This window comes from Gymnogyps californianus, chromosome 3 (genome assembly GCF_018139145.2).
Source record: "Gymnogyps californianus isolate 813 chromosome 3, ASM1813914v2, whole genome shotgun sequence".
Taxonomy (NCBI): domain Eukaryota; kingdom Metazoa; phylum Chordata; class Aves; order Accipitriformes; family Cathartidae; genus Gymnogyps; species Gymnogyps californianus.
Window position 1 is genome coordinate 107,137,334 of NC_059473.1, and position 18,677 is coordinate 107,156,010.

At 38.1% G+C, this 18,677-nt stretch overlaps 1 protein-coding gene across 1 annotated transcript in view; it reads left to right on the forward strand.

The window, feature by feature from the left end:
• The window catches only part of TPO (thyroid peroxidase), a 44,305-nt gene that overhangs the window by 18,594 nt on the left and 7,034 nt on the right, over positions 1-18,677 (forward strand). The window contains 5 exon segments of the mRNA XM_050894540.1: positions 844-1,050; positions 7,445-7,960; positions 15,064-15,322; positions 15,840-16,010; positions 17,563-17,800. Of these exon segments, the coding sequence (XP_050750497.1) occupies positions 844-1,050; positions 7,445-7,960; positions 15,064-15,322; positions 15,840-16,010; positions 17,563-17,800 (1,391 nt within the window).

The window sequence follows — 18,677 nt, forward strand, 5'->3', positions numbered from 1 at the left end:
ACAGACTCTGTGACTCTATGTGCTGCCCTTTCAATTGCTTGACTTCTAAGACAGCTGCTGTATGTGAGGGAGTATTTTGCAGCATGAGGGAGGAATCTGCGCACAATAACGATACCCTAATCCTCACAAACTGACTGCTGATTTTGCTCTGATGGTTTCGCTTGGTTTTTAGTATGGGCTGGACATGTAGCATAGATATCTCCATGTGTTCCCCCTCAGAGTATCTGTATCTCTATGCAGCTTTCACAGAATTGCCTCAGAAATACGCTTTGGCTTCTCCCTGCCTGGGAAAATGAAGCAGAGTTTTCAGCTACCGTGTATTTGCAACCTAGTTTGTCTTCTGGGCTGCATAAGCTGCTCCATTTATGTACAAAGCAGCCCAGAGCCTCTGTGTATCCACAGTGATTTGAGGTTGCCCAGCAAACAGAATCCATTTGTTAAAGGAGCAGAAAACAGAATAAATAGAAAGAAAACTTTTAGACAGTCTAAAAGAAACGTGTGGTTTTCAAAATTCTCTGGAAAGGAACAGATCAAAGATACACTTCTCATTTGGCAAACATATAGAAAAACTTGGCTGAAACATCTTTGAATCTGCCTGTCGCACCGGTATCTTAGCTCCTGAACAGAAATAAGAGTCTGTCAGAGGTTGGGTTTTTTGTTGTTGTTGGGGTTTTTTTGGTTTTGTTTTTAGGCAAACCTTTAAAAGTACTCTACAATACAAAGTATTCCAAGGGGGGGAAAAAAGATAGCTTTTATCACTGTCCCCCCTACTTTTTAGTGTTTTATCATTTTGTGAGAAGTAAATACTACTTGGCACTCAAGGTAAATTAGTTCTCTTCCTAGGTTCATGAAGTGACAAGAAAAATTATTCATGCGTCTAATGAGGCTGTTACTGAAGACAACCTGTATTCTGATATTATTATGGTATGGGGACAGTACATAGACCATGACATTGCATTCACACCCCAGAGCACAAGTAGAACCACCTTCCTAAATGGAATGGAGTGCCAGATGACATGTGAAAAACAAAATCCATGTTTTCCAATAAAGGTAAGATTCTATATTAATTTCTTCAAGAGAAATTCCAGGCTCTAAACAGGTGAATAAAGTAAAACACATTAGTGATACACATACACTGAAACAATTATAAAGCAAATTGATAGATCATCCAGAAATATTAGAGCAGACAGTGACAGAAAAATTGAAACCCAATGCAACTATTAAATGAAACAAGTAGATATTTAAATTGTTTTGTAGAGATAACAAACTATAGCTAAGGTACTTAGTACAAATATCAAATTTTTCTACCTCTCAGGTTTATGTTGCAGAGAAACCTTACTAGTCCCTGCCAATGTTATTGTTCTCATGCTTCAAGGTTTTGAGTTGCATTGGGAAAAATAGGGAAGTAATCATAAATAATTCTGTTTTTAAATTGCCAGCCAGATAAAGTGAAAGGATCTTAACTTTACTCAGTGAAAGCAAAGATATTTCCGGCAGCTAATGCAAACTTTTGAAGAGAGCTATCTTTTCAATGTAGTATAAAATGATCTTCAAGGAGTTGCTGAAACTTACATGCATCACCTCTTTGCTTTGAGTAGATGGGAAATATGAATGCAAAGCTTGTTAGAGGGTTAGAAGAAACATAAATTGGTATAAAAATAGGATCCTGTATTCTTGTCTGATTAATTTAAAAGTATCATCATTCTTTCACTCAAAAAATTAAGTAGCAAAGTCAAACCACTTTTTTGTTTCTCAAAGCGCAGCCTGTCCATCTCATGCTACAGGAGAGCCCCATGCCCATTACAGCCCTTGGACTGGTGACCCCATCTCTATCCAGAGCAACCTAAATTACTTTCCTTAGGGTCGGAGCTTGATTACTGACCAGCTTCTCTATGCACTGAAACCAATGCAGGGAATAAGTTCCATCAGAATAGAAAACTCTTTTCCCCTCAACAAACTGTAATTGATAACCATGCCAGTCTCCTTTTGCCTTAAGTGCCTCAGTCCACTTCCATTAAACATAAAGGAAAATATTCAGCTAACTGTAATGGGAACTGAATCAGGTCCTGTGTTGAAAGATGGCTCATCTTCCATTTGGTGAGAGAATCTAAAACACAGGGACGGCTAAGTGAAATTAATGACTGCCTGCAATTTTACCATAGGCAGGTAAATCCAGTCTCTCCCACCCAGGAGATAAGGACTTTTGAAAGTTCGCAAGCATAGCTTGAGAGCATTCAGAAAGAGCACAAACTTCTTAAAGAATCACATACTCAGGACACCGAGTGACTGGCTAACCTGGTTTAGGCACAACAGCCCTAATTACAATGAGTCTTCCATAGTTCTGACAAAAATCTCTAGTTTACTATGTCTCAAATTTCCATCTGGGGCAAGAAATTATTTATTCTGTTTATGCTGTTAAGTAACAGCCTTAGAAATGTTCCCATTCCCAGAGTCTTATCAGGAGAGGCTAGGGCAGAAGTCCAGTCCCTGACCAGCAGTGCTTCACATGATGTGATGAAGGAGGTGGAGTGCATCTCCACCATATGACACAATATAGCTATGTATTGACTCCCATTTTAAAAAAGTCAGTTTGCTGTAGATATAAAACGGCAAAAGTCTTCAAAAGCTTATGTTTTGTGTTTGTGACACATTCTTTGAAACAGCACAATTAGTATTGATGTTTAAGTGCAAAAACCCCACATTATTTTATTACTAAATAGATTTTTAAATTGAGAAGAGACTCATACTGTTGCCCATAACTTGAATCAAATGTGGATCACAGGGACCATAGAAATCTCATCACTGAAACCTGATTAGTTCAAGCCTAGAAATCCCATCTGCTTAAAAAAGAGGCAATTTAAGAGATCTTCGAAAAAGGACTCCAAGGCCAACATTATTCATGTGGTAGCGGCATTACGGTGCAGAGAGAAAGAAGCTGCACAGATTAGCATGGCATAGACCCACAAGGGCATCCTTCAGTGCTCTAAACAAGGGACACATTTTGGATTTCTGTCTTGGATCTGTGAAGAGATTCATCACAGAGCATGTTTCAAGGATGCTCTTGAAGGCAAGTTATGTGTACATGTACTAAATCTAGCACTGAATGTAGCCTAGGAGCTGTTGCTGCTCAGCAGTGTAGCCTAGCAGGGGAACGAGGTCAAGGCACACCCATGGCTACCCTTGGGAGTTAGTGCCTGATACAGAATGGCCATGGTGGGGGGACATACAAAGAAATTCAGACACAACTCTGTAAGTATTAGATAAGTTTCCCAACTTGTGGATTCATTACGTGATCACAGTCCCATGAATTTTTCAGCTCCATTTTGTTATTATTCTGTTATTCACAGCTTAGAGGGACAGATATGAAGATGGTTGTTCTTTTGCTTTTATTATATGTCTAGTATTTTGTGACTGTTTTTGTCAAAGGCAAAGAAAAGACACTGTATTTAAAAAAAAAGAAAAAAAAAAAAGGAAGGGGGTTGTAGTTATTGGTGTGACCAGAGGAACTATTTTTTGAACACTGAAACAAAATGCTATTACCCCCTAGAACTGATCTTCTTCCTGAAATCTTAATTAAAACTAATCTCCACCTATTAAATATCTGGAAAACTCTCACAGTTAGTTTTATACATTCATTTTGTGTATGAAGAAACTGTGGCTGGTTTCCAAAGACAGTGAAATCAATAGCATATCATCCAACAACGTAAAGATAGAGGCTGCAGTTTGCAGTCTTGCTGTGTTCCTAGAACAGCGGCACCCAAGGGAGAATCCACCCACGGAAAAGGACAACCGTGCTTACAGCTGCACGTCCCCTCTGGGGGTTTCACCAGGGAGAGGAAGCTCCTGAATCTGCAGGTTAGGGAAGCTGTCTGGAAAACGTTCTGAGTCAGTGCAGTTCAATGAAGGATTGAAAGCTGCAGTGGTGCATTAATATTAATAACAAGTGCAGGTAAATGATTGATAGGTTAGCAGGAACCATTATGATTTTCTGTTCTGGACATTTTCATAATAAAGGCTATGGAATTTCACCCAGTGATTCTCACATCGAGCCTGTAGCTTCTGGCAGAGCCTGAACATTCTTTTTCTGTATCTTTTCAGAATCCCATAATGTGAAAAAAAAATAGTGAAAAAATCACTAGCTTTAGTTTATACTTCTTTTAAGAGCAGCCTGACACATGGAATAGGGTTGCGGAGATAACCTGTCATTCCTCAGATGATTATTTCAGGTTAGGACTGAGACATAATGAGGCGTTAGCAAGACTTTCATAGGAGAGCTACTGACTTTACTCAGTATTAATTACATTACTGACAATAAGCTAGACACGACACATACACATGGTAAGATACAATCCTGAAAAGCTTTCAGACAGTTAGTTCAGATACAAAAAGGTGGAAAAGAAACGGAGCCACAGAAAAGTGAGGTGATTTGCAAAAGGTGACATGTAACATGACAGCTTACTGTCTCAGCTACAAATGGATCAGTCTGCGTGCGCTCAACAACAGCAAAGTGAGCCTCTGCCTTTTTTTTTCTGTGTTTCAGAGCTGGCAGCTCACTGTCAGATGGAGTCGTTGACTCTTCTCCAAGTTTCATGTCTACAAATAAACATTCCTGTTTTCCTTATTGGCAAACTTTCACAGACCCTAAGCTAGCTTTTCTTTTAAGTCTGCAGCAAAAATCCTTTTACAAGGTCGTTTCCCACAGAACAAATTCACAGTAAGAAAGACTTTTCTTTAACTGAAATAACAGTTTAGACATTGTAGTACACTGAAACAATTAGTGCTTTTCATTTTCCTACACATAAAAGAACTTCAGTATAAACAGGTTTGACCATGCATATATAATAACAGTTTAAATCAACATGCAGCTATACTAGGAAAACTATTGTGGCCAGAGAGGGTTTTGTTGTGAGTTTTTTTCCTCTAGAATTATGCAAGGCAGAGAAAAAATTGATATGGATATTCTTCATTAGTTTTGGAGAAAAATGTCATTCAGTACCCATTTCAGCAGACAAGGGTCTTTTTTTTTTTTTTTCCTCAGATTATTTTTTATGTCATTTGAATAATAACGTAGGGAACCTCTCATTTCCAGATTCAGCTGCTGGCTGCACACTACTTACCCTATGAAAAAGGAAAGGACTGCGTTACGCAGTTCTGCCAGCCCCTTAATGTTCATTACTGCTGTTTTTCTCCACTGGGGCACAGAACAATTTGAATTGAAATTGCAGAGACAGTTAACTAAAGATTATTCAGTAAGAACTTCAGTCACTGTTGATACGCTTTGTTGTGAGCCTCACTGTTTAACAACTTCAAGGAAGCTCATACGTTTTTTCCCAGTGATACCTGAATTCTTCCAGGCTTTCCTGATAACTAGAAGCAGGAGGCACTCAAACATACAATGCTGTGGCTGCCATGTTCAGGTATTTGTAGTATGAGATGAGCTTCTTGCTTACATTACCAGCTGAAGGGAAAAAGAAGCCACAGTAATAGCAAGAGACTTAATAATAGAGACAAATACTAAATAGAAAAGCCAAGGCAGAGAAATTACTGATTTCAGCAGTCAGTGAAAGAAAGAAAAAGGAAAAGAAATTGCATATTTCCTTCAAAAATAACCTATTTTGTTTTGCTAAAACCTAGGTAGTAAAGAAATATTGGTAGAATTTCTTTACCGAACAAAACTTGAAAAACAAATGAAACCCTTTCTTATCTTAAATACTTTATTGATATCAATCCCTATTGACATGAGTTCTCAGTAGTAAGAAAATTTTACTTGGTGTAATAAATAAGGTAACGATGTTATTATATGAAGCTCTCGAATTCCATTCCAAAGTTGCCTTGTTACATTTAACCCCAATTTAATGACTATTCTATCTTCACAGACCGATCTCTATATTATTAGAAGAATGAAGAAGAAATTACATCATTTTATATAACATCTGCAGTATTCACTGTCTTATGCCAAAGAGTTTTGAAAAATGAAAAGCAAACAGATAAAATACAAATAAGAAGGGTTAGGTCACGTGTCTGTACAAAACATTTATTTTCTCTTAGTTAAATTTTTGAAGATTTTTTTTTTCTGGGATATTTCAGCAGCTTTAGTAAGTGTTATCTGTACCTACTTCTTGTTGATCAATTGATAAGAAACTCTAGATTTATATTCCCTGAAACCCATACTACATGATTGTTATAACATTTTTAATTGAGGTTAATCTTTTTTAAACTCTTGGAACTGACAGGCTGTTATGGCTCATTGTTGGTGCACAATGCAGTACTGTTAGAAATTGGAAATAATGTGCTTTTCAGAAAAAGAGAGTTGGTAAAGTCAAATCTGCATTAGACAACACAGTTTTTAGTAATTTTGAAACATAGCAGTTTTTGTTTTAGTGGTGAACTCTGTTCTTTGAAGGAGACTTGATGTTCTGAGCTTTCCTTTTGGATATCCTACAATGCAAATAAAACCTTTCTCCCTCTTCCTTTCTCTCCTCCTCCAACATCTCTGCTGTCATCCCCACATCTGTTAAATTATTCACGTATCATTTTCAGTGCTCTCCTATGACAAAACTTCTAGCTGTCTGGTTTGGGCTGTATTCTCTCCTAATACTCTTTCCTATAGCCCAAGATCTCATTTGATAATTCCCGCATCTCCCTCACGCCCTTTACCTATATTTGGAATAGCTGACCGAGCGACAGGCTAGTTCAGACTATATCCATGCTGACTAGCACACAAATGCTGGATCACCATTTGACCTCAGTCTCTTGACTGTGCGTGGGTCAAACCGATGAAGGACTGGGAAGTCTTTCATTTAGCAAAGGCTAGGTGCAGCCTTTGCTTTTTATAAAGATAGTCAGAATTTAATACTTGTAAGACACCTGTTGCTGTAAAATAATGTGGGAGAAGGATTGTGAGGGACTGGCAGAAAGCAGAATGAATAATTAAATATACTTTTTTTAGTCAGGAAACTGGATTAGAATTAAGTATTGAAACAAAGCATTTACAACATGCTGCTGCAGACATTGAAACTCTTCATTACATTTTTATGTATACATGTAAATCTGCTGTTTCACTTGGTATTCAGTAGAACATAATTTGACCAGATGTTCACGTCTTCACTGTGATATATTTCATGATGAATTATGATTGTGAAGCCAGGCTAATTTAGGTGTAGATTTATGCAAAAGGGGTTACATCAGGAGCTTGCTCTTATGACAGGGTAAAGGTTTTGGGTTTTATTTCTGTCTTTGCTTAAAAAGGGTTGAATCATCTCTTTGCTTAAATCTGAAGGAAAACAATCTCTACAGGTTTAGAATATGTCGCTCCAGTAGATGAGATCTAAACAACTGAAAACTGAGATAGAGGATGGACATATTCACACAAGCCTTAATTCAACATCCACAGCTGTTATGTTCACCTCAGAAAATACCCTTTTTTTTTTTTTTTTTTATGCAGGTGACCACCAATGATACATTATTGGCAGGGATGGATTGCCTGCCCTTCTACCGCTCATCTCCTGCATGTGGCACTGGTGATCATGGTATTCTCTTTGGAAATCTATCAACGCTAAATCCAAGACAACAGATCAATGGCTTAACTTCTTTCCTTGATGCTTCTACAGTCTATGGCAGTACCCCTGCCACTGAAAACAAACTGAGGAATTTAACAAGCGAAGAAGGCCTTCTTAGAGTAAATGTTAAATATTATGATAACCATCGGGAATATCTGCCTTTTACAGACCAGATGCCATCACCTTGTGCACAAGACTCGAATGCAAGTGAAGGTGAGAGGATTGAATGCTTTATGGCTGGGGACAGCCGATCCAGTGAGGTCACGTCTCTGGCAGCTATGCACACGCTGTGGCTGAGAGAGCACAACCGCCTGGCCAGAGCCCTCAAAAACATCAACGGCCACTGGAGCGCTGAGACAGTCTACCAAGAAGCACGAAAAATTGTCGGTGCTCTGCATCAGGTTGGCTGCTTACTTGCTTATCTACACGTTGCACTGAATATCTTAGAACAGAATTGATCAAAAAACTTCAAATATGTTCCTGTGAGTGGCTTTTGAGATCATGTTACCTTTTCTTTGCCACTTATTTCTGCGCTTCAAATTTGGCATGTTTAAAGTTTGTTCTGTTTTCCGCTTTCCTGAATGCAATGTCCTGGTCCTTAGTTTGTCCAGACCCCTCAGTGCTCTGATTTTCATAGCAGTTTCTACTCTGCTATATCTTTCTACGGGCTTCTCTGGTGTCTATTTTGTCTATTGAAGTGGCCTTTTCAGATGCATTTCTTCGTAGTTTTTTTGGTAAAGGAAACCATTACAAAGTAATGTCTCTGTATTTACATAGTGTTCAAATTGCTTACTTTCTCATAGGTATCATGTAAATTAATAACTTCCCTGTGTAAAAATGCTTGTGAAGTTCTCAATGAAGCATTAATGCATAAACTTCAAGGCCTACTCTTGATAAGAGATAGCAGGAGAAATAAATACGGGAAAATACATAAGAAAAGAGTCCATAAGAATGTTTACATTAGACCTGAGAACAGGAAAATCTATTTCTACAGCATTTTCCTTTTTCTTTCTTTTTTTCTTTTTTTTTCTTTTTTTTCTTTTTTTTTTTCCCTCTTGAAATAGCTATGCAGGCTTTAAATTCTTTTCTTCCTCACAATTCTGGTATTCAGTGTGGACACACACACACACACCGAGCAGGCCACGCCAACCAGCACATATGAAAAGCAGCACCTTTGCTAGCACTCACACAAACGTGAATGGCATGGATGGCCTGACCCATGCTCAGGATTGAAGCCCACTAGTGAAGTACACACACAGATAATGTGGAGCTCTCCTGGACAGCCTTGCACAGTGGCTGGCCCCAGAGCTGGTCTGGGTCCTGATGCCTGGACCCACAAGCCCCTGAGTCTCAGAGTCCCACTCACTCTCTTTGCAGGTCCTCAAGTTTCTTATGCTGCTCATCATCTCTGGTCTGGCTGGAAACTCACTAGTGATCGCACATGCACACTCAGAATAGAGACGACACCCACAAAGGGGGTAGTTGGAAATAGGATTTCAGAAGAATATAGCTTAAACTGCAGAGATCAAGCACAGGGCTCAGTCAGACAAGAACACTGATCAGTTAACTCTTCACACTCAGACAACCCCTTTTATCTCCTTTTCCCTCTATTTTCCCATGCTTGTTCCTTCCCAGTCCACCTTGACCCCTCCCTTTCCCCACCTTTAGTCCTTTCCCTGAGCACCCCATAGTGTTTCACACATTCCCACAATCCCTTAAAACACTGTAAATGAAGTTCTTCTTACACAGTCCCCCCAAGTCATGTCCTCTCTGGACCCCACAATGACTCCTACCCGTGCAGACAACCACCCCTTTAGCTTGCATGATGTTTCAGGGACAGTTTCTTTCATTGGCTCATCTTGGCAGGTTTCACACCTGAGCTTGGGGTCTGGCCACGCTCTTTGGTGGCCTCGGGGAACGGGGGATCCTGTGAGCCCCTTTTCAATAATTTGGTTACTCAGGTTGCTCTGTCTGATGTTGTTCCTCCAAGCCTTACCAGGGCCTTTGCGTTTGTGGAGATTCACCTTTAATCAGACAACCTAAGACCCAGCAATTCAGTCTGTCCATTATAATCCATAATACTGGATAAGCAATATCAGGACCAGAATAAACTGAAGGCTAGGGGACTTTCCTATGCTTTCTGATTCTTACAAACAGATTTTTTTAGTACCAAAAGGAGACTTTTTTGAAGATAAATTGGGGAAGGAGGGAGGAAAATTTCACTATTCTGATAAAACACTTTTCCTTTCTTCTGCCACAATTTTTAGTCAGCAGAATACACAGAATGTTTCCTTTAAGAAGCCACCTGCATTCTCCGGTGTGTAGTTATTTGCACTTAAAGCCAGATAACTTCAGAAGAGTAACATACTTTATTTAATTGTATTTAGTCAGTCCTTTTGAAAAGTTTCACTTTTTTTTTGTATATATATTTTGTTTACATTAACCATGCCAGCTCCTCTGCTGTAAATGTCCTGTTTGCATTAAAATAACAGAATGGTGGTTAATGCTTGTTAGAAGAAAAATGCAAATCCAAAAGTAGGCCTTCGTGCATTGATACACTTCTGATTTACGTCCACTAACATTATGGTCTGAAAGAAAACACTTTGTACAAGGCAATACACTGCATGAATCTGGGCTACTCATTATCTCTGCCAGTATCACAGACTAATGAGATTTGCCTATGGCTCATTAGAAATGTGTTTGAGTTATATCTAGCTGGTATAGAGACATTCATTCAAGAGAGATAATTGGAGTAGCTCTATTAATGTGGTATCCTAACCAGCACACTAATGACAGCTCTAGTTGAAGTTACCTTGAGATTTCCACTCTAAAATTTTGTTTCGGTTGCTACACATTTCTAAAATTCTCTCTTTTTGGAGTGAATACTTTCAAGCATAATTTTTGCCTGTGGATGTGTAACGATAGAGAATTGAACAAAAAGCCTTCCCTTGTTCTAGAATAAGGAGAATGAAAAAAATATCTCTCTAGACCATATTTTTCCTCCTGGATGCTTTTTTGGCACCGTAAGTATCTCTAGTGACAAGCATTTAATAACAGAAACTTGACAAAGTTACCAAACGTAACAATCGCCTGTTAATATCTGGACAAAACAGATTTTTTTGGTTGCATTGTAGACATGTTTCACTGATAAGTAGTTTATATAAGCCACAACAGTGGTTAACTCTCCCCTCGTATTTTACGGGAATGACACCTGCTTAACTCTAAAGTCTTGATACTGCAGTATGCAGTGGTAAAAATACATACCCTGATTTACCTCGTGTTTTGTGCAAAAAGATGTTTTTTCATTGACATTTACTAACTGAAATGAACCTGTGTGCTTGTTTTGCTTATTCCTGTTTTGACCTGAGAAAACAGGATAAGGAGAATTAGGATTCCTCCTTTTAAGCTATTTGAAAGAAAATAGTTTACATTTGTTTTCCTTTAAACAAAAAGTGTAGACAAAACAGGAAAAAATGCTCAATTATGCAACTGCTACAGTCTTAATATTACTATTTCATACATACGTGGTTTGCAGGACGAAATTGCATGCACACATGCTGTTCCTTCCAGAGACTGTTTCCCCTGATGTGCCGTTTGGACTGTGAAAGCCGGATGATGCAGCACTAGTCAGAGTGAAGCAGGAGTTTTGCAGATCAATCTGAATCAAATTCTCTTTGATTTATTACAGTATCAGAGAACCATCTCTGAATTAATGGTGTTAGTGCCAGTTGATCCCAATTGTAGCTGACAACTGCCTTTAGTTTTCAATGTGTACATAGGTGTTTTTTTCACTTCCTTCTACATCTGCTTGTGTTCTCTGAGCATCTTGCATCCCTACTTCTCTGCCATGATCCGAGGCGTGGGTTGAAAGTGGGTGTCTTCTGAGGCTGACTTTTACTTTAACTTAACTACAGTTATTGGTTTCAACATGGCTAATTTGGGTGAAACTTATTTGTGAAATGAGATGATTAGATAACTCCTCTCAGAGCTTAAACTCTATGAAATTATAAAGGATAAATAATAGATAAATAATAGATACTATAAAAGAATATGTGTTGCACACTGTCATAACTCATGTTTATAAAGAGCATAGTTCAGACTACTAACAGAACTATAATAATGTGTTCATTTTTTATTAAAAATTGAACTCTCATACAATCACCCTTTACATAAAAGTTTAAGACTTCAATATCATCTGTAAATCCTTTAATATTTACAGTGAGAACTTCAAACCAACTGTGCATAACACTTTAATGAATTACACATCATTACTATGTTTAGTTGTTCTCTACTGTTTCTGCAATCTTTCCCAAGTGCAGGAGCTTCATTTAATTGGCTCTTCACTGTCTCAGTGAGATACTATTCCTTTGCAGTTACTTCTGGCCAATGGCAAAGACAAGTTGCACTTTTGGCCTTGTTCTTACGATAGTTCACATATTTTTATATTCTTTCTTACAGCCTTTTTTTTATTTTCCTTTTACATCCATTGTGCCCCATTCACACCTACTTTGGAAAATACTGGAGGGGTTTTGGTAAGGAAAGTCTGCTGAACCTTATGAGAAGTAACATGAATTTCTGTATCTTTTGCACCTAATTTGAAATAACTTTTAACATGAACAAAAAATTCTCAAAAATAATCTGAAATTATGTAACCTGTTTCCAAATATCTAATGTATGGCTGACTTCTGCCGGAGGTGGCCCAGCCTGGAGGCAAACCCAGCCAGGATGCTCACTGAGTTCATAAGGACACTTGGGAACTCCTGTTGTAATTCTGCCTTCTGAATGAGAGGGATATTGCCTTTCACGCTAACAGCCTGTTTAACTTGGAGTATTATTGTGTTTGCGGGTCAGGATTCAGTTACTTTTTCTATAAACAGTGCACATGTGATTCATGATATCATGTAAAATCTGTACAAAGCCTTTTCTGACAGTCTTGTAATCACTAAGATTCTGTTTCTGTCTGGATACTTACCAAATAATTGGTTGAATTTCTAGGAAATCAGAATTCTGTTTTCTCTGATATGACTAAATGAATAACATCTAAATACCCTTAATTGCTCTGTTACTATCTGGTCATACAGACTACTAAAGTCTTTTAAACATTAAGCATATGGGCTTCTGTTTAAAAGACAGTGCCCATTTGTCATCATTTTTCACTGAATTATATCATTGAAGCAATGACTGCCGTGAGACAGTAGAAATATTGACATTATTAATTAAAATTAATTTCTTCATGAGGCTTCTGTAGAGCTTGGAGTTGATGCTATGAGATGCTGAATGTATCCTCAGAGGAGCCTGGATTACCACTAATCTCATAAATGTCACAAGAAGTTGAGACCAACCAGTACCTTGCAGGTTCAGACTCATTATATCCACATAAATCCCTTATGCTGCTGCAAACATCTGAAAGTTAACTTATTATTCATAAATAGACTCAAAGTAAGTACTAAATGGTAGTTCATTGTACTTGTTTGCAATTTCTTTTCCATATAGTCCCTTTCTGGCTCTGATTTTATTGACGTATTTTTAGACAAGCACGTTCCTTTGTTGCCACAGAAGAATCTCAGTTGTTGAAGGAACACTGTATTGAAAGAAGGTATTATGCTTCCTTATGCCAAATACAAAAGGAAATAAACCTTTCAAATCATTCTCTCAGAGCAGGGAATGTATGCAAAAGAATTTAAAAAAAAATAATTTTGATGTTTGTCAGCTGTTTACACCTTCTTTAAAACTTATATATGTGTCAGTTATAAGAACTTGCAGTGAGCCTCTTCTTGACTTCACAGAGACAAATTCAGGCAAGGTACATTCAGAGACCACACAAATACTGGATGCTACTTTAGGTGTGGTTCTCTGTCAGACTCCAGAGTCTTTCTGGCAGTATCATCTTTTGCTGTATTAGTAACTTCTTCTTAGTCTGTTTTGTTTAAAAATCACCTCCACTTGATGGAGCCTCATTTAGCCATTGGAAGTTTCCATCAAACACATGCCTCTCCTACCTCAAGGCAGGCATAAGACCCCCTTTTTACCCTTAGCCTTTTAATTTTCATGTCTTGAAACGGCAACCCCTCTTCCCTCACCAAGGAAACAAGAAATGAAGATCTTGCCTCTGGAGCAAATGAAAAATCTGAATTGCCCTTTGCTTCAGGGAATCTGGCCTTTATGAGCAGCTTAGCCTGGGATTTCAGTTACAATGAGCCAAAAAATTACAGTCACATCAGGATGTTTTTGTCCATGGCTAACCTAGTCCTATTTAAAGTCTTTGCTTGTAAAAACTAACTCTAAATCTAAAATTAGAAAGAACTGTTGTCTTGCAAAACCTTTGTGAATGTAGCAAAAGGTTAACTTCTCAAATGACACTGTCAGTATTAATTTCTAGCAATTATTTTATTTTCTTCCTATGCTGTATTAAAGGAGCTGTAAAGGAATTCTAACCTATTGTCTTTCAAATATTTTGTTCACTGCATGACCTAACCTGAAAACATAAAGAGGTTGTCACCTCTGCCTTCTGAGAAAAGTGAGCAAATACTGGAGAGGTTTGCTTGTCTCTGTGCCGTGCCTAAAATAAAGATACAAGTTTTTCATAAAGTCATTTTATACCAACTAGCTTTTCAATATGCACTATATCAAGTTCAAAGTACATTTGTCTGTATATTTTATTGCACAGTATATTGAATCTATAAGGTATTTTATTGAGTTCATTATGCTTCATATTCATCCGATTATGCTTTATTGAGTTCAGTGTAATCTTTAACCTATAATGCACTTTCATTTTATTTGGTACATTAGATTGTTTTCCCCCCCCTTTTTTTTTTTGTCATGATTACTCATATGCTTTTTTCATGCAACTCTAACACTATTACATTATAAAGGCATTTGACAGAAGATTTTCATCAGCATTTTCATTTTTGAAGTGTGTTTTTAGGAGTCTATAAATTGGCTTGAGTTTAGCATAAAATGTCTACCAAGGGATTCTGGTAGAATCCCTTATTTTAAAGCCTGGTCATTTCAAATATTTAGTAAAGAGGATTTGTGTCACAAATATATGTCTGAAAATAGAATCTGTTCATATCAACAACCATTCTTGAAAGATTTTATAATAATTCATGCTTTCATTGCCATTTTTAAGGGCATTATCATTTATACCATCACAATCAAGGCTTTAAATCTCAGCACACTGCCTGTGAGATGGATTACCCCCGTGGATTGTAAGTGAGCAACACTGGTAATCTCTGCTCAGGAGGCTTTGGTCTAGCATTTATGGTAGGAGCTAACAGGGGCCTGACTGTTGCACTGCACTGAGCTGTGCCACCGATTCTCTCCAGTCATTTGTCTCCTTACTGCAAAAATAAGACCAATATTGTTTACCAGCTAATACTGCTCTTAGTCATGCCAAATGCTTGGGCATAGACAAGTGAAGAAAAAGGCATTTAGCACCTGGGAATCATTACTATTTGTCTATAAAAATGTTGAAAGATAAATGTTTCTTTTTCTTTTCTTTCAGATTATTACTTTAAGAGATTACATTCCCAAAATCATTGGTCCAGATGCTTTTAATCTGTATATTGGCCTTTATACAGGTTATGATCCCACAATGAATCCTACAGTTTCTAACATATTTTCAACAGCTGCTTTTCGTTTTGGTCATGCAACTATCCAACCAATAGTAAGGCGATTGAATGCACAGTATTTAGATGATCCAGAACTCCCAAATCTTCATTTGCATCAAGTTTTCTTTAGTCCTTGGAGGCTCATTAAAGAAGGTATGGTTTTATTTAAACTGTTTGGGTTTTTTCCAGAATATTGTAACTTTTTTCAAAGTTACTTATCTTGAATTAGGAATAGGAACATTTATTTAATTGCATCACTGATTTAAGTTGTTGAACAGGTTCCAGAGCACTAACATGAACTGGAACGATTATTCTGAGTTAAATAGTTGTCTGAATCAGACAAAAGTTACTCTCCAGACTAAACCAGTCTGGTAGATTGACAATAGACTGATGATTGATGATCAATGATGAAGATATTTCATATCTTTTTTTGTGGATGAATGTATTATCAGGTTGCAAATTTTCTTACACCTGAAGAAGAAGATGGAGACTTTTCATAGCACTATTACTTCTATTTCAACCTGAAGGAGATTTTTGCATGCGTTTGAATGTAAAAGCCTATGTGGCCAACGTTTAAAAAGCATAGAAACATGCATGCATTCACATTTGTTAAGAAAGTTATAATGGTTTATATATATGCTGTAACATTATATTATTTTTGTGTTTAAAGGAGGCTTGGATCCTTTACTAAGGGGTCTTCTAGCACATTCAGCAAAACTGCAGGTGCAAGATCAACTGCTGAATGAGGAATTAACAGAAAAACTGTTTGTGTTGTCCAATAATGGTTCACTTGATTTAGCATCATTAAATTTACAGCGTGGCCGTGATCATGGACTCCCAGGTCTATTGATTTTTCTTGAATTTTCTTCCAACTGGTAACTGAACTATAACTGCTTATATTTGGAATGTAATTGTAAGCTTTTAAATAATAGCTTTGGTAATCATAAAAGTAACTTAAGTCTCTTTTAAAATGTAAGCTGCTAATCTTTGAAAAGCTAACTTTGATGGAAACAAAATATTCCACAGCATTTGAAATTAAAATACTCTGTTAAGTCTGGAATCTAGAAGGACAGTACTAGTGAGTGGATCTGGATGTGCTCAGTGTAGGTACCTGAGGCTCATTCTTGCTGGAACCAGCTCCAGAGGAGTGGGGTTTCTGCCTGCAGCAGCTACTTGCCATCAGCAGGCTGACCCCAGCCTGTGGGACAGGTCAACTTAGACACAACCTCATAGGCTCTACCGACCATAGAAGGTGTTGAGATGTCTCCAGGAGTAGTGTAGATGGCTTAGTTGTTAGGTGTACATCTCATTTTGAGAAATATTACACATTTGTGCCTATATTTTGCACTAGATTTCTTACTCCAGTCAGCCCAGGGTAAGGTTGAACTAACAGTCAAGGAGCATTAGCCCATCAGGCCATGGGTGTACCAGCTTAGAGGAAGACTGCTTGGAGCTTAGTTCAATTTGATTGCATCGGCTGTTAAAAAATACAGTAGGTTCCCAGTTCTGTGTAAAAACCTCTTACAAGCATGCCACAGCTTATGAGAGCAGAGGAAGCAATCCTCAGCATGACAGACAGGGCCTCTTTATTTTTAGTTTCTAAAACTAAAACCCTCTGTGTGAGCAGATCACTTGCCTGCTTGACTAAGGAACAAACATGGCTGCCCTTCTATGCTCTGAGCCCTATGTCCTACCCATGGAGGCAGGACTGACTGATTGTCAAATGGCGTTATGTCTCTGGGTGACAACCCTCTCCATTTCTCCTGTGTGACTCCACAGCTAGGAATACACAAGTCATTGGCCCTGGACCGTAGAAATGAAGTCTGACTCTGGCTTGGAGTTTAAAGCTCTCAGCTACCCAAGGGTAGAAATGGAGGTTTGATCTCCCAGACCAGAAGTTAAAGTTCTGTTGGGAGGTGGGGGAGTTTAATTCCAATGATGGAAAAGAATGTAAAAGAAATCTATTTTCCAGAGAGCTGGTCTTGTGCCCTAGGACACACTCCTTAGTGAAGTGCTTTAGTTACTAACTTCATTCAGGTTACTTCTTGCCCACTCTTCATCTAACTAACTCCTGTATTCCTAGTCTGGAAATCTCAAGACACAGTGCATGCTCCTATTATCTATCACCATGTTTTAATTGCTTAAATATGGGAGAATTGTTTTAAACCTTTGTTTTCTTTCATGAAAATGATGTAGCAATTGCATATCCTATAGTTTCAGATCCTGCCGTCATTTCCCTGATCAATTTAACCAATAATAATAGACCTATTTTTAGACATAACAGTCTATGACCATGATTAAGGTTGTCAGAATCCAGTGCTTATAAATTTATTAATTTCATATATCATGCTTAACAGTCAAGTCTAATCTTCCTTTTAACATAATATTTTCAGGTTATAATGACTGGCGAGAATTCTGTGGCTTACCAAAACTGGAAACTCACACTGACCTGAATACAGTAATAACCAATCATAATGTCACTGAAAAAATCATGGAATTGTACCATAATCCTAGCAATATTGATGTTTGGCTTGGTGGTCTGGTAGAAGACTTTCTTCCAGGTGCCAGAACTGGTCCCCTGTTTGCGTGTATAATTGGAAAGCAAATGAAAGCACTAAGGGATGGTGATCGGTGAGTTTATTCATGCTGTGGAATCATTTGTGTAAAAAAGCAGAAGCAATGGAGATTTTACAGATATGTGAGGATACTTCCCAGACCATAAGACAACATGGCACTCAAATATGCTTTAAACAAATTATTCCCTGCCACTCCCATGTTTTTATCTTAGCTCCTTCAGTTTTGTTGGGTGAGCTTTTGCTTATTCTTCTTTGGTCTGTATATAGTGTCAATTCCAGATGACATGGAGATTGTTTCTATGGTACTGAGATGTCCAACTTTGCACTCCTGGTGGAAATGCAAGGTGCCACCAGCAGTTAATTGTGGCAGGGGCAGCTGAGTTCTGAGTGGATGGATGTAGTACTGTGCAGGCTTTAGCTGAGCGCTGCACTGGGCTCAGGAACTGGAAGAACCTCATCATTTTCCATGGCAACCACAGCAAAGTCAGAAGGGATAGGCAAAGAGCTGTAATTCAGGCTTCCTAGAGGGGATAATAAAAACACCATGTACCTGGTCTTATGTGAACTGGGACTGCAGAGTGCTCCCAGAATTGCCTCATTGGACACAGCATAGGATGTCCCTTCACCCAACCCTGCACAACCGTCACCAGGATCTTGTGCCAGTACAACCCTCCACACCAGGAAGGCAGGAGAAATGCAGCTTCAGGTCACAAAGGTGTGCAAGATGCAGTTCATATCTTGCTTCTGCTCCTGAAGCAATTATAAAACCTACCTTTGTTTCATTTCCATCATGTACTTGTGGCAGTAATTTTGAATCTCATGAGAAGACTAATTTTAAACTGCTCACACCATGCTACCAGTGGTGTTTTAAGTACATTTGGTCCTTACACTCACGTTTAAGCTCCTCTCATAAGTCACTGTTGCGGAAAGAA